The following is a 16,831-nucleotide window of genomic DNA, read 5'->3' on the forward strand; positions in this document are numbered from 1 at the left end:
TTGTTCCACACTTGCTCTAGTCCAATCTTCTTTTTTGCATGACATTAAAGTCTGAAGAGAAATCGATGTTACTATTATTAAGGAATAGGCAAGTTTTAATCCAAGGGAAATCTAAAAGTCTTCTGTGCACGAAGGAATAAAGAAATAAAGATCAACAGCAGTAAACAGCAATATGAATTTATATCTGATATCTTCTTATCCCTGTGCTCTGCATGCCATTAGAAAATTATCTGGAAGAACACACTTATCCTGCAAAGTGATGTCAACAGTATAAAAACTACGCTTACAATAAAGCAGAACCTGAAGAATCTTGCAGAAGAGTGACAGGATTAAACAGAGCCTCCCAAGTTAGATCCCTTTTGCATTTTAACATGTGGAAAAGCCTCACGGCCTCCAGAGACCCAGAAAGTATAAAACTGACAGAGGATGACTCATTCCAAGTCAGACTCGGCAAATAACAGGGCTCAGTCTTCTGAGTCTCCCAGAATTTTGTTTGAGTCACAGGAAAGACAGTTTAAAATAAAGAATCAACATTCTTACTTTTATTTTAATTGTACCTGAGCATTCTTTACTATTTTAAATGTCTTCACTCGAACATCTCAGGACTACACCTCACTGAGACAACTGCACACCCAAATACCGAATGCTACATAATTTATCAACTAGAATCAATTTATAAAAGAATAATGGATTTAATTCCTTTCTACTGAATAAAGTCTAAGGCAGGACACAGTCTGTGCTGGACTCCTTGTACATTTAAATTATCACAGAAACACTCTCAAACTTTTCTTCAGTATCTCAAAATTGCTTTCAACAAGATCACACTGAATTGCCTTTCCGTGTCTCTTGCGTGAGTTAATTTAAGCACGTCTTCATCACACAAATCACGACATAATAATTAATCAAATAAATAATCAAATAAATAATCAAATAAGGAGTTTGTGACACTGGCTTTCTCTTATTCCAGTGACAAAAAAATTTTGGCCTGTGGTCTCAACACAGGCTTCTGCAAATAAAAGTTAAGTCATTCCCCAGAATCTGCAGTTATCAGAGAGGATGAATTTCATCTCATGGAGCACAAATACACCAAATACAGTAGTTCATAGTCCAAAATATTCCAGGGATACGAACCTCCAGGAAAGTTAAACAATATATAGAAAGTTGGTTTGTACTTTGCTGAGTTCCTAAGTCACTTACTTCACAAGCTGCCTGACTGTTATTAAACTGTTTTGTTAACAGTTCAATCCACTGAAGCATTGTAGGCTGTGAAAAGAAATACAGAAGAAACTGTAACTTCAGCTAATGAATTCCAGCATAATCTTTAAACATTTCTAAATGGTTCAATAAAGCACCAAATCTTAAGAATAGAATTATAAACAATAAACATTTTATGAATTAATAATAGGTTGCACCTAGAGATAAATAACAGTCCATACATTTTTACATACATGTTATATTCCATTGTGCAGTGCTCACTATAAACGTGGTAAATGACATTCTAAAAATTAATTTTGCATCATATATGGCAATTTTACAGCTCAAAAATTCCACTTTAAAATGTAAAGTACGGATCTGCTTTTCACTAGGTTCATGAGCTACTTAATGAGAATTTACAAGTAAATTGAATACCTTTTCCTTTGAATGAATAAATGTCTCTAGTACAAAGGAAGTGCTTAACTGGAAAAAAAAATGGCACCATTAATTTAGAATGCATGAATTAAAATGTACACAAGGAAACAGTTAATAGAAGATGAGATTCTTAGTTAATCCTTACCTTTGCTGTCATCAGAGAAACCGCTTTTGGATCTGGTAGTGTACTTGGGATGCTACTACACAACTGCCACATAAACCTAGAGTCAGTAATTTTATTTGTTAATTAAAATAAATAATGATAATCTGCAAGAAGAAAAGAAGCATTAATATTACACTTTAAAAGAAAAACTTACCCAAAATATGTATGTTCAAAAATGTTCTTGTCTTGAAGGAACTGCATGTTATCATGCCATATCCACTGAAGAAAAAATGCTACCATCAGATACAAGAAAGCAGTTTATTTCACTACTTAAGTATGATTTTAAAAATATTTAAATGATTCCAAGGCTAAAAAAAACCCCAAAATTTTTCTGTATGAAAAATTATTTCTGAAAGCACTTTATTTAGTTTAAAGAACTGGCTCAAAGCTGTTTTATTCACACTATAGTGAGTATTGGTTTTGCCTGCCATGGGACTGCAGAACAGAGCTTCAAACCTTCTCTTCTCTCTTTCTGTGACCTCGTTTTTCCAATTTAATTATTCAGAGTTTTGGGCTAAAATTTTGGGAACAGCAAGTTTAAAAAGAATCACAGCTGAAGTCTAACCCAAAGCTTGCTGCACTCTCAGAACTTCTGTTAAATTCCTAACAAGTAAGATTTGAATCTCCATCATTAAACCAGAACAGGATTTCATGCCATGCCCCCTGTTCCTTTCTCTAAAGTGATGTTTTTGATCACATCAATTCACAGTGATGCTCACAGCAATATAGTTTAAACGTTTAACTCTGATAAAATCTATTAATATTATTAAGACCAAGAAGGTTAAAAGCATGATCTGATTTTCTGGCTAGGAATGAAGAGATGTTTTAAATTAAGAACCTAAAACGTGGCAGATGCTGAAGCAACACTTCTGGCCAGAGGGAGCAGGGACATTAGATTTTCCAGGTGTTAGAAAGGGATTCATCCCATATACAGGACAGAATGAGAAAACATCTAAAATTCATGTAAAATGTAAATCCCAATTCCCTTCCTATCCCATGTCAATCTCCTAAGGAAGAATATGAAATGAAAGGACTGTCACCTTAGTGATTTAAATTCTTTTTGCTTTCCTATGTTTATTCAGATTTCTGATGTGTTCAGGGCCTCCCAGAGTGTTTTAAAATTGGTGTTAAAACAAATCAACTTGTACCTCCAGCAATTCTGATGAAACATCAAATTTGTAGTCTTTGCCATTTTCCTCCTCTGGCTCCATCCGTTTATAAAACAGCATGTACGCACTGTGTGTCTTGGAGAAAAAAACATCTGTATAATTTTTGCTTTGAGAGAGAAATCATGAAATCAGAAATATAATCATAGAACAAGGGTTTAGAAGAGAAATACCTTTTCAAAGGAGAAATCCATAAACTTATCAGTAACAGAATCGTAAGTTTTTGTCTGTCAAGAAGAAAGCAAAACCATTAATTACAAGCTTTTCAGTGCTTCAGTTTCTAACAGTTTGTGATAGCTCACTTGCACATTTATTTCATGACATTTATGAGGGTTGCTGACAATTTAGTTCTTGCTCAAAGCAGTCTTGTTCCTTTTTTTCTTCTACAGTGGCCTTTTCTGAATTTTCAAAGCTACTATGCAATACTTTACCTCCATCTCAAGCAATTTCCTGGCTCATCCATCTCACTGACACCTCTTCTTTAGAGGCACCTAAAGGTATTTTATCCATGTGCCAAACAAAGGAATCTTTTGGATTTATTTCAGCATATTGTCTTTCCCAGACAACAGAAATTGTCTTATACACAGGACTGCTTTAGTAAGATACTGTTTTATCTGTAATGTGCTTTGTATCATGTACACAGCTATAAACAATGATCAATTCAGGCACAACCTGAGGACATTTGAGTGTTGCTTGTAGTAATAATGTGTAAAAATATTCCAGCTGATGTCACAGGCAGCGACACAAGGCATAAACAAAGATCAAAATGCCCTGTTTATTCCAGAATACACCTAAGCTTCAAGTAATTATTCCTTCATCAATGGTCTGAGCTAAGCAGCCACCCCAAGCAAGGATTCCTAAATTAGCTACAGAATCACTTATATATACCTGAATAAATGGTATGAAAAAAAACAGACCTAGTAAAGAAATACCTCTTGTTTGGAGAGACATTTGATAATTAACTTTGCTTCATTAGTAATACCTGTACTATACTTCTGACAGCTTCCTTTTAAAACCTCATACAAAGACCTGGGTTGTACCAGGCTGTAACAGATACTTGGAAGAGCTGAACATGACAAAAATTCAGGTCACAACTTACAGTCATTTCTCCACCAAAACATTCAGAAGCGAGCTGGGCAGAATCAAAGGGTTTAACTTCAGCATCATTGAAAAGGTACCTGCAAGACAGGAAGAAGCTTTGAAAAACTGTTGCTCATCTCTAGGGGCAAATAAAGCCTAATGGGCACTTCCAGCGATTCCTCAGATTGAAATATTCCTATTAATTTCCCAAGGCTTGTTTAGAACCCAGCAAATAAAAACCTGGTCCCAAAGTGACTCGCTTCTAATAACATCAAACAAGGAAGTACTGCTGTGGATCCCCACTGGAGCAGGGATCAGGTCATGAGCTGGTCCTCTTTCAGAAATGCTCTGCTACTCTAGAGAACAGAAATAAAGGAAATCTTGTCTCCCGTTCCAGAGCTTCAGTGAGAAATGGAGATACCACATCCAAAAGCAGAAGGCAGAGTGCTCCCTGCTTTCTTCTGTCTCCTAGCAGGACCCTCCCCCTTTCCATGCCCACGTCCCTTCCCTTTCCCAAATTCTACATCCAGAAATGTAGCTGGATCCTCATCCAAGGTACCAAGCAGATTTCAGGAAGGACACTCTAGGAAATCTTTTGTACTGAAATAATTCAAGTCTAGTTCCATCAGGAAGCCATCCTTGGCTGTGGTGAGTCCAGCACAGCATTCCCTGCCACCTCTGTGTCCGAGGGATCACACAACTCTCCTGGTTACTGATCCAGAGGCCAATGAATTAATATCCTTACACCCATCAAATTCCAACATCCTGTGCTTTCCACAGGAACCTACAGGATGTATCCCCTACAGAACTGCATCTAACAAAGCCAACAAGCTTTATAGTTACTAAAAATATGGAAATAGAAATGGCATGGCTCACCACTTGTTGTTTTTGTAAGCGTGAGGATTGACAATGTCCCTGATAAAACTGTAGTAATGCCCCCCATCTGCTGTTCCTGTGTGAACTGTCACACCAATCAGGTCATACTCGTAACTCTCAGTCTCCTTCAGATATCCACCATCTTCCTTAAAACCTGAAAGAATTCAATACCATATTTCATCAGTTATTTCCTAAACACCCAAACTTCAACATTACCAACAAATCCTATGTAACTATTTGCAATTCCCCTCATACTTTAGAGGGAAATATAAGATTAATTCAAATGAAACAGTATTTGAAACAAAAAATTGGCCATTTTTCATATGCAAAATACAGTGTGTGACTTAGGGAATATAGGTTGATTAAAGCTATGTATGATTTTATTTGCTTCTGCTTTGTATACAGGAAGTGAAATACACAGATAAATAAACAGTGTATACACAGACAGTGTTAAAGCTTGTTGAATCCATTTTATGAGCAAACCTTCTTTCCTGTCGTTTTTTCCCATGAGGAAATCTTCAGTGTAGGGTGTCATATCCAAACGTAAAGGGAATGAAAAATGGGTATTGACTTTCTCCTTCATCATGGTCACCATATTAAATGTATATCTCATGGTGTTGAAGCTTAAGATACGAGGTAGTTTCTTAAAACATGCCCTGAAGGACCACAAATAAACATGATTTACAAAAGCTTTAGTAGGGTGAATTGTATTTTCACAGAGATTTTTTAACATTTCTTTCAAGTCTAACATTGGAGATCTATTGCTAAGACAAATATAAAATTCAGCCCTTACAGTGCCCCAGAGCAGAGCAGACTGACAGGCAGCAGGAAGGTCAAATTTAGCCCATTAAACAATTCTATTTAGGCTGTCATTATACCTTGGAAAGAAACTGCAAATTTACTCATATGGCAGAAACCAGTTTTCTAAAATAGTATCATAAAATAAGCCATGAATGAATTCAACAATGCAAATCCCCTCGCTGCAGGGAGTTATCGTCTTCCAAAAGACAAATTTCAAGGCAGAACATCTCCTGCATTAAATCTCAAAATTTGCAATAATGATTTTCAAGTAAGTTATTCTCTCACCCATGTCATTTAAAACAACAAGGTTTTCCAACTCAAAGAAATTTCTTAGCTGCAATACCAAGACAACATAAAATATTAATTTACTTTATAAGCAGACCTTGCAAAACATGGAAGCATTTTTAAAGCTACAGATTTTAATTAAGAAATTCAGGGTGACATGAAACCTAAGCAATTATCCTGCATAATGAGTAACCAACCAACCTTTGAAAGCATTTAGTATTTTACACCCAGGACTAATGTTTCAAAAGGTACTAATTTCTGGGGTTTTTAAATTAAAAAAAGGTCATAAACATTTTTCCTGTGTCTTGTGCTAAGACACTTTAGATTCTTTGTTTTGGAAATTTGATTTCCTTCTAATTTCCTGTTTGCACAGGGATCACATCTTTATAGGCCTACATGGTATAAACTGAATAACAGAGCACTCCTGTTCCATCTAAAGGATTACTGTTATTCCAAATGGAATTAGTGATTTACTAAAAAGAAACATTTAAGAATATTTATTTCTTCTTAGCCACACCTTTTCTCAGCCCGCACTTTCTTCCCACAGTGAGAACACGTGTACATGTTGTCACCTTCCAAGGTATCTTTAATAGTTACTTCATCAAGAGATTCCTACATGGAACAAACAAAAAAGGAGTTTACATTTATCTTGGATATTTATATCTTGTGCTTACATGGCCTGCTTTCCAAATCCCTCCCTTTCAATCTTACATTGAGTTTAATTAACATTTCCATAAGTTATGAAAATAAAGACCCAAAATTTTTCACAGAAGAGCACACACCTGAATTAAGAGAAGAGTTTGACAGGAAATCCAGTTCCTAACCCATACACAGAATTAAAGAACCAACTCATAAAAATGGTACTCAATATTCCAAGCTGTCTCAAAGAATTCAAATCCTTTAAACTCAAATTTCAACTGTGGGGATTAAGGGTTATTTGAAAAGCTTGAAAACATAGAATTATGCTGGCGTAAGCTTTAAATTAACTTCATAAGCAGTAGTACTTGTAAATGTTAAATCTATTGACATTTACACTTCTCATATAAAATAACCACATAAAACAAGTAAATAGTGATTACTGACTATAAAACAATGGTCAATGACAAATGGCTCCAACTGATGGCACACTGCACTGAAACTAAATTACCTCATAGTATCATCCTAGAAACACCCCAAAACTAGAGTGCAGATAAAAAGCATCTTCACCTTCAAGTGTGTGGCAGTGTTTTATGCCCTTTGTAACGGAGATCTGTGAGACTCACCCCAGCCTGGCATTACTTACATAAATATTCTTCATATCTGCCACTTGGCACCTCACTGTATAGAACTCCTCAGCTGTCTGGCTCACATGCTCACAGTCCTGAACAAATGCAAGAGAAAAAGCAATGAAATAACTTCTTTTGAGAAGTTAAAAAAAAAAAAATCATCTTTAAAAGATCAGGCTAGAGAAGGAACACTTACCAAAGAAACGACGTTGTTTGTGATAACACCTCCAAACAAACTTTTCACTGTGTTTTTCTGTGAATGAATGAATAAATTCTGTCAAGGAAATTTGAGCACATCCCTAAGTTGTCAAGCTCCCTTTTGCTCCCTCTCAATAACTCACCAGTTCTGGAGACATTTCCTCTATTTTTGTTATTAGGTCAGTGAAGAACTCAGTCATGTCCTTCTGCTCTCCAGTGTTCAAGGGTTGCTTATCCATGGTGTAGGTTTTACAGAAAGGCCTTGGGTTGTAGGCCTTGCATTCACTTTCCTTTGGATAAAAGATATCAAACAAAACCAAATCAACCCAAATCCTTTTATTTTCAAGTTAAACAGACGTACCACACAAACATATACGAATATCTGTTTTAAAAAAGACATCATTTACATACAATAAGCTTATTAGGCAGGATAGTTTCTCACACGTTTGAATGTTTCTGCTGAAATGCAAAGCAATTTTTAACTAATTGATAACCATTACCATGATACCAGTGAGTAAAACATCATTAGTGAAAAAGTATTAAAATATTTAGTGAATACTTCATAAAATGAATCATTAAAATAAAATCTCTTGGCTGAAGATGTGACATGTGCAGTTTCTGCATATCTGTTCAGACATCAAATAAAATGTGAGAACATCAGCTTGTATTTATGTATTTCTGGACATTGCTGACTTAAATCTTGCCAAGTGCTCAATTCTCATTCAGACTCCACTATGTTTTCATCTAGTTTTCAACAGGATGTGTTTAGCCAGAGAAAAGAATTTGCAGTATAAAGCAATTCTTTAGAATATTCCCCATTCCACTGCCTTGCACTCTGGGAATACAGGACTGACTTACTCTGTTCTCTTTTAAGGGTGTACAGCAAGACAGAATCTCCTGTAAATATTACCTTTTTTAGAATAAAGTCTTTCTTCAAGATTTAAATCATGGTAAGTCTTGGTATGACTTTATGTTCCTGTATTATTTTCTGCTTATGTGAACACCTAATTTAGTAATTTCTATGATTCATGGGAGGCATTAAAAGTCAAGATTCTTTTCCCCATTTGTCTTCAAAGTGGTTGTGAATTTCCTACACAAAACCAATGTCAAGACACTCAGCTCTCCTCAGGTTTTTTTTCATTATTTCAGAATTTTTTCAGTGTTTTAACAGAAGTGAAAACCTGGGAACTGCTTTAATTTTGGAATCTCAAAATTTTGCTGTATTTCAATGAATTGATCTTTAAATAATGGAGCAAGGGAAATGGAGCAACGAATAAAAAGAATGGATTTTATTTTATCAGCAGGGAAACTCCACCTCCCCTACACCTCTGTAATTCATTGATTCACCTGAGCTATGTACAAAGAATCTCTAAACCAGGATACTTTCTAAAATACCCTCTTTCACACCTACCATTAGGTATGTAAACATCTTCTGGAGTTCCAGGAGAGTAGTCTTGTGTTTCATATCTTCTGAATACTAACAGAAATTAATAAAAGAAGGCTTGATCTTTTTGCGTATTACTTTCCAAAAACATACATAAAAAAGGTATTCAAATAAAATCCCAATTACTTTATTATGGACCATTAGAAAAATTATTGCGTACACGAACACGCAGTCTATTATCTTACATTTAGAATTTTTACATTTTACACTTTTTCTGGCATGTCAACATTAAACCTGAGAAAAAAATAACTCTTTGTTTTCTAGAACTTTAATGCAGGTAGGAGCTTTTGGGAAAGTATTATAAAGTTTTGGAATATTTTTTTTTTAATTCACAGATGTTGTGAGGGTTCTGAACAGCCCTCCCCATAATGCATTTCCTGTGCAGACCAGCAGCCTTTCTCTTATTTAGCTTTTCATATGCATTTACAAATGGCAAATCAAGAAGTTATGTGACAAGTACCAGCAACGAACAATAACAGAAAATGATGAGGTCACTGGCAATTAGGGTGTTTCACACATTTTATCTGTCCTGCTAATGTCAGGGACCAAAATGATAATTTCTCTCTTAAAATGAAGAGATAAGAGTGATAAGACTACATTTCTGGAAGTTAACCAATGCATGATAATCTACAGGACCTGCTGTACTTCTGCTAGCATGAGATATGTGCTCTGTGACTTTATAAACGTTCATTAAAAACCATTTGTTAACAAAATGACAAATTAGCAGTTAAGAAACAACAGAAAATTCACATAAACTCAAAATTGAATCAACCTAGTTGAAAGCAACAGAATTATCACTTTGAGAAAATTTTATTCCAATGCCACCTTAAGAACCTACCACATATAATATTTCAGGAAAAAATCTCTTCAGATACCAGCAAAAGAATCCAACCACACAAAAAGCAGACTAAATACTGACCAAATATTCTTTACCTAGGTTAAGTCTTACAAGTAAATCTGTGTTTTTTCAGTATTTGCATCAGTATTTGATTTGATTCTGAATATTAATTTCTATCCAAGCCCCACACTCACCTTTGCAGTGAAAATCGCCTGTCTGGCCTCTGGGATCATGTACAGCTGCTGAATAGTGGAGGCCAAGTAACACGTAGCTCCAAGGTTGGTTAAACCCACAAACCTACACTCAGCACGAACATCATCATGTGGCCAATAATCCCACTTGTAAGGTGCATGGGAAGCTGTGAAAAGCAGCAATCACACAAGGCAGGGAAACAGTAAATTCAACGTGTAATTTGCAAAAATAGAAATACAATGAAAAGCTTGATGTCCGCACTAATAAAATGTCACCTGGTTATGTACTGTACATTTACAGGCACGAGCCAGACTGTGCTTGATCTTTAGGAAAATGGATTATATATTCCTCAGGAAAATCTTTAAAATCTTTGGATAGAGCAGCAGCCTTCTTGCCACACCACCTGGGGCTGCAAGGGGCATGCTCTCCAAAGCACAAGTGAATCAGATTGAAAATGCCATTTTCTATTCCTCTGTATTTCATACGAGATGTAGTGATGGATTTCTGGAGGCACCAGTCAAGTTTGGCAGGGCTGAGTGACTCTTTCATGAGCCTTGTTCTGATATGGCTGCCAAAAAAATCAGAAGAATGGCAAAGTTCTCTTCATCTGCCAGTCAGGAAGATGGCAACCAGCTTAGAAAATCTTCCTTGGTATCCAAGAAGTTGGACACAAACCCCTGCAACGCATCCAGCTTTGGTATTCATCCCCAAAGACGTCATTCTCTGAAAACAGTGTGTCCCACAAATAACTCAGCACCTCTGCTGAAGTGCATGTTCAGATCAAGAGGGGAAAAAAAAATGCCCCAAAATAGTCTGGATTTATTTTACAATCCATAAAATCTATGGGGGGTTCAAGATTTAAACTTGAAATTGTTAATTATTTTGTCACAGATGAAAGACTCATTAAGGATTCTTCTCAATCCACACTATCAGACAAAAATTCAAGAAACTATTTGGCATCCTCAGGTCTTCAGAGACCAGACCCACAAGATGTTCTGTTGCACAACAAATAATAGTTGTAATCTTCATTTTGGCATTGGCACCAAAACAACTACTAGCCCTAAAGCTCCAAGGAGGGAAGAAAAGAGGTTTAATTCTCCTGTTTCAACAAATCTCAGTGGTGTGACCTCAGGTTACCTAAGCTGGTCAGCCAGTTGAAACAAAGCTCCCCTGCAGGTTTCACCTCCTAAAAGAAGGTAATTTCATTAGCATGGCAGAATAATCCCAAATTCCCTCTTTTAACTGCACCCTCTAAATTACAGCATCCTAATTCATGCTTTCTGATGAAAGGACTCAGCATCTCTCTCTGCTTAGAGCTCATCAAGCTGTAATTGCAAAGCAATCAGTTGACTTCTCTGTACTTCACAGAGCAGCTGGGAGGATCTTCCACCTCCTTCCATCTGACAAAGAGCATTCAGGAATTTGACAAGGGCTTTCTCAGGACGATCCTGTGTTCCCCACCCTGGGATTTTTTAAGTGACTGACTTCATTTGTGTAATAAAATTTTTCCTTCTCCATATGGATCTTAACTGGAAAGGCAAATTTGAGGCTCGTTGATGTCTATCTTCTTTATTCCTCTCTGTTGTTATAGAAACCAGATTTTTCTCAGCAAGAGAGGGGGAAACTTGAAACCAAACTTGCAATGTTCACATTCTATTTTAAGCAAACTAAAGCTGAATGTTTTCGTCTCAGAATGACCGTGCATTTATTTCTATTCCACCTTCTGATGATGCTCCTGGCTCCATCCATAACACCAGTCATGATCTTAAACTTGCTGCAAAGTGAAGTACCTACTCTCTGAACTGAAGGGTTTTATCAGTCTTTAAAGAAGGAAAGCTCCAAAACACTGAAGAAATTTTATGAACAATGGAAGGTACCTAAATCCACTCTTCAGTAAGATCAACCTGAATGAATTGTGAACCCTCCCTGTGAAGAAGACACATTAAAACCAAAGACAGGATGGAAATTTCTAATATTTCCCTTAATGTTTCTCCTAAGAAGGATGGAGGGATAGGCCTAAGACTCAGATTTTTGAAGACTTGTAAGATTACAGGGATAACAAAGTGGAAAAGCCCGATTTCAATAATCTTTGGATCACACCAATGGAATAACAAACCCTTAAACAAATGAGGTATCCCAAGTCCTGTGTTGGGTGCACATCACATTGACAACAGCACAGTGCCAGTTATATTAAATTAACATTCATGCAAGTGAGAAATCCTGGATATGGAGCAGGAACACAGAGCAGATGGCTCTGGAGAACTTGGGATGGAACAATCAATCAATCTAGGGAAGAGTGTTTGGAAGAAAGTAAGAACCGTGTTAAATGTTACAGAAAACTTCAACACTGAGGAATTACTGAGATTTGGAGTGAGGAAAACACTGATTGTAAAAAATTAATGATTGCACCTGGAGAGATAGAGACAACCTCAGGAGCAGATAATGTGCTCACAGCAAACATAAATATCCAATATTTTCATAAAATATATTCTTCATAATATTTCTTCTGAGAACAGGAGAACTTGGAAGGCCCCAGGCACATGAGAATAGAACACAAAGCATTATTATCACCAGATTTCTCTTTTGCTTGCTGAATTGTAAGGCACCAAAATCAATTCCACAGATTATAATAAATGACAGAACCTCAGGTTAGAGAAGTTTAAACTGGGCATATGAAAGGAAATCTAGCATGCTAAAAATGCATAATGAGGACTTGCAAACCAAAGATAAAATATAAACGAGCTTGAAATGTTGATGATTTCCATATTATATATAGGAACTGTGGTTCCAAAAGGCAGGACTCTGAAAACATGACAGGGCTGTTCATAAGTCCAGTACCTCCATGTGGTTTCTATACCTTGGTTTATATTCCATATATATTATATACCTTGGTATAAATATTCCATGGTTCGTGTTAGAAAGGAAAAAGGGAAATTAAATCCACCACAAGAGGATGAAACATGCAGAATCCAATGTTACCTGTGTAATGTTTAACAGGACCACACACTCTAAATAACCCATATTTAAGAACTCTGATACAGAAATTATTATGGGACTGAATTTGGTAGGTGAGCAAAAGATGCCAACACTCATGTGACAGTACCCCAGGTGATGGGGGACAAATAGCAGAGCTATAGACTGGAATTGCCAGAGCAGAGTCGGTGGCCATGAAACACTCCAAAGCTGTCTGTGCCTATGGTTCTTACACTGCATGTGCTGTGCCATGACCCAGTTGTGCAGCAGCCTATAGTTTTCCACAGAACCTTTCACCATTTCCACCAGCAAGTCATAAGCAGCAGCCCTGGAGGAGTGGGACTTGCACTTTGGCTGTTGTCTGTCCTTCAGACTGGGCAGCAAGAACAGGAGATTGAAGATGTCCCTCAGAAACTCCTGGAAAACAGTTACATTGGCACATTTAGCAGCTTGGATGTACTCCTGAAAGATAAATCATATATTAACAATTTTCTAGGAATTTCTGTAGACTTTCTGGACCTCTATCATGCAGAACTTTCTGACTTGAATACAAGTTCTGAATCACAGATTTCAACAATTTATACTGCATAAAGTGCACTGGAACCACATTATAGTCTACAGAGGAACATGCCAATTGCAAAAGAATAACAAAATGTGATTGGTTTTATGACTGATAACTTGCCAAACCAGACATGGATTTTCAGTAACTTTGAAGACTAGTTTCTCAAGCTTTTAAGCTTTCCATACATCCAAACTACATAAATCTGACCTTTGCAGACCTCTATTTTAATTTCCACATCCTCCTCCACACTACACTCTGTGAACTGAATTCTTACTCTAATTTAATCTGCAAGCTCTCTCTAAGTAAAATATGCTTATCCAGTAAAACAACAGCAGTGATCTCTTAAAATGCTGTCAGCAGCGTAACATTTGAACAATCAAATTTTCTTCAGGGCTGTTTTATGGTAACAATAAACAGTCAAGATATAAGCAACATCACTAGACACCAGGGCCCACTTTTCAGCTGAAAAGGCGCAGTAAGAAGTTCTGTAAAACCTACAGAAAAAATATCTGATAAAAAATATAAAACTGATTTTAAATCAGTTTTTATACACAATTTGCTTTTTTTTTAATGACAATGCAGTTCTCAAACATAAAATATAAGTTTTTTAGCAACTTCCCCTGCCTCACCACTTTCCCACCTCACAAGCACAGGTGGAATGTAATAATCTTGTAACAGATCTCTGCCACTGCACAGGCATAGATCTTAAATGTTACTTTTAGATCAGACTGCCCAGGATCTGGTCAAAATCAGCTGTTGTTAAGGACTTAAACCAATTACTTCTGATCAACAGTAAAAACATTTAAAGATAATAAATGAAAATAAGTAAAACTTCAGGGATGGAAGAATTCTATCCTGGAATTACACAGAAAGGGAAGGAAGTGTATGCGCTACTTGTTAATAAAGGAGTATGTGTGTGTTTGTATACCAACCTAAGGCTAGAAATATGACACACTTTCATATATTGAGCCCTGCAATCAAAATGTGGTAAAAAAGGTACTATTTTGATCTCTCAGTGGTCTTGCAGTGTCCTTCTCACCTGGCCTTCCCGAGAAAATTTGAAGGGTGGTTTGTGCTTAATAACACTGGTTGCAAGGCGCAGCAGTCCCGTGAGCCCATCGTCCTCTATGTTCCCATCCTGATGGTCAAGGATTTCTCTGCTGGATATGCACACACAGGGAGAGAAGGAATGTCACAGTTCTGCTCCACTAACAATAAACACAATGCAAATTCCAAGTGAGATTCCTGTGGGCAAAGCTCACCTCCGAATGCAGTCAGCAAGGTGTCTCGCCAGTGCATCTAAATCAAGCAGGGTTGTCTGATTCAAAATAAAGAAAATGGAAAATGGGAAATAATTATGGACTTCTTTTGGAGAAAATTTTATTACTGCACACAGAAAAACAGAGATAATTAAAACTCATTTTCAAGCATGCTCTAAGGTAAGTTTTCTAACTTATGCTAACTTGCTCCTCCTTGGAACACACTGGAATTATTAACAGTGAATCTCACAGATAATTACAGCATTCCCATGTCTGTGACCCTTGTGTGTTACAACAACCCCCTTTCCTGACCCTACAGAGTCATTGCCTGACTCCAAGAGCTACTATAAATACACACCAGAGTAAACTGGGAGATGGAAAACATCCCAGAGCTGCTCACAGCAGTCCATCAGATTTTAAGAAAAAAATGTCTGAAGACAGCAATTAAAAGCACTAAACATTGGTATGAGTGCAAAGCAAACCTACCTGACTCGCATCTTTGACATGAATGTTATCAATCAGTTTGCACAGCAGCCAAAAATACTCCTTACAACCAGGTCGCAGCACAGTTTCCTCTTCATAATCCTCTATCTGTGGAAAGAAATTGCTTTTGTTCTGAAGTAGAAGACAAAATAACTGTATTAAAAAACCACAGTGAAGCCAGTAACTGTGTTACATGAGTATTACTTTCTTCAAGCCTCTAAGGTAAGTATAAGAACAATGTATTTTACAATGGTTACAGTGTGTGTTCTATTTTTCTTCTGCAGTATTTATTCATTTTCTCGAAAAATTGTCAGGATGATCTGGCAGACATGTAAAAGATCTGTAGAATAGTGTGGAGTTCATCCCACCCACTGCAAATCACAAAAATATTCAGGATTAGACTGGACAAAACATGAGAAATTTGGGCTGATTTCCCTTAGTTAATACAGCTCTAATTTTAAACTCTCCTGAAAAAGAGACAAATATTGCATTTCTCCAGGCAATTACTGCAGTGTCACAGTTTAACCACTTTTGGAAAGCTTCTGGAAACATCTAAACCAGAAGCCTTCATATATCTGTGTATCTGAAACAGTACATCAGACACAACAATAATGTGCTAACCATTTTTAGTTTTTATACTAAAAATTAAAAAAAATTTATATTTAAATTTTTCTTCGATAAAGTCTTGTCAGTTCTTAAATCCTTACCCTAATTGGTTTCAGAGCTTGAGCATCAGGGAGAAATTTTAACAAGGTTGATGCAGCCAGCAGCAAAAAGGAGCGATTGATTGAGTCTCCCCCATCCAGGCCAGAGAGAGATAATTTGTACAAACCATTGCAAGACTCGTGGCGAACTGCAGTCTAGGAAAAATAATCAAATTACATGATTACACACATTATTTGCAGGATTTTTTTTCTTTTGTGTCCTTTTTTTTCACAGGTACATCAATTCCTCTCATAATATCTATGAGGTTATCAGGGTTGAATGTGTCCTTCTGAAACAGGTATTACAAATAATGTGCATTTAAACTCCTTACAGAAAAATGCAAAATATACTATTCTAATTAAAAAGATGATTTGTCTGTGCCCTGTGTCTCGAGTATTTTCTGTGGGAATGATTACAGTGATTAGAATAGAAAATATCACACCTGGCAAAACAAGGAAATTTTTGTGAATCCTAAATTTACCCTTACTCATTTGTGACTACTAATTAATTTAATTTCACTAGAAGAACTATTTCCTTCTTTCTTTTATTAAGAAAAATATCCACAGTCTAATCAAGCTTTGGAAGTTTGCACTCTCTCATTTCCAGGGATTTTAAATGGAGCCAGCCTGTAAGCTTTTTCTGTGCTTGAGTAATAAAGCAACAGATAAAAATTATCACATCGTGTCCACCTTTAAGCAATCATCAGTAAATACAAAAAACTTCTACTGAGAATATAACTGATGCAATTTTTAAGCCTTTATTACATGAGGAAAAATTACTTAAAGCTAGTCAAAGCTTTGGTCATGAAAAAGATTTTTGTATTGATTCTCATTCAACTCATTTTGTGATTCTAAGTACAGAAAAATAAAATAGTGAAAAAAAAAATTAATCGTGTAAAAAACGTAATGGGGG

At 36.4% G+C, this 16,831-nt stretch overlaps 1 protein-coding gene across 8 annotated transcripts in view; it reads right to left on the reverse strand.

The window, feature by feature from the left end:
• The window catches only part of USP34 (ubiquitin specific peptidase 34), a 109,950-nt gene that overhangs the window by 21,288 nt on the left and 71,831 nt on the right, over nucleotides 1-16,831 (reverse strand). For all 8 annotated transcript variants that reach the window (XM_088052533.1, XM_088052529.1, XM_088052531.1 and 5 more), the window contains 20 exons: nucleotides 15,922-16,074; nucleotides 15,218-15,322; nucleotides 14,735-14,790; nucleotides 14,512-14,632; nucleotides 13,144-13,327; nucleotides 9,940-10,103; nucleotides 8,875-8,940; nucleotides 7,607-7,753; nucleotides 7,462-7,518; nucleotides 7,283-7,360; nucleotides 6,518-6,612; nucleotides 5,398-5,570; nucleotides 4,915-5,068; nucleotides 4,058-4,136; nucleotides 3,132-3,185; nucleotides 2,941-3,036; nucleotides 1,947-2,011; nucleotides 1,775-1,850; nucleotides 1,630-1,677; nucleotides 1,198-1,263 (listed from right to left, as the gene is read on the reverse strand). In XM_088052533.1, the coding sequence (XP_087908659.1) occupies nucleotides 1,198-1,263; nucleotides 1,630-1,677; nucleotides 1,775-1,850; nucleotides 1,947-2,011; nucleotides 2,941-3,036; nucleotides 3,132-3,185; nucleotides 4,058-4,136; nucleotides 4,915-5,068; nucleotides 5,398-5,570; nucleotides 6,518-6,612; nucleotides 7,283-7,360; nucleotides 7,462-7,518; nucleotides 7,607-7,753; nucleotides 8,875-8,940; nucleotides 9,940-10,103; nucleotides 13,144-13,327; nucleotides 14,512-14,632; nucleotides 14,735-14,790; nucleotides 15,218-15,322; nucleotides 15,922-16,074 (2,037 nt within the window). The remainder of the gene's footprint in view (nucleotides 1-1,197; nucleotides 1,264-1,629; nucleotides 1,678-1,774; nucleotides 1,851-1,946; nucleotides 2,012-2,940; nucleotides 3,037-3,131; nucleotides 3,186-4,057; nucleotides 4,137-4,914; nucleotides 5,069-5,397; nucleotides 5,571-6,517; nucleotides 6,613-7,282; nucleotides 7,361-7,461; nucleotides 7,519-7,606; nucleotides 7,754-8,874; nucleotides 8,941-9,939; nucleotides 10,104-13,143; nucleotides 13,328-14,511; nucleotides 14,633-14,734; nucleotides 14,791-15,217; nucleotides 15,323-15,921; nucleotides 16,075-16,831) is intronic.

The sequence above is a fragment of the Pseudopodoces humilis genome, chromosome 3, assembly GCF_049639895.1.
Source record: "Pseudopodoces humilis isolate 2021_Gansu_Grassland_sample_001 chromosome 3, ASM4963989v1, whole genome shotgun sequence".
Taxonomy (NCBI): domain Eukaryota; kingdom Metazoa; phylum Chordata; class Aves; order Passeriformes; family Paridae; genus Pseudopodoces; species Pseudopodoces humilis.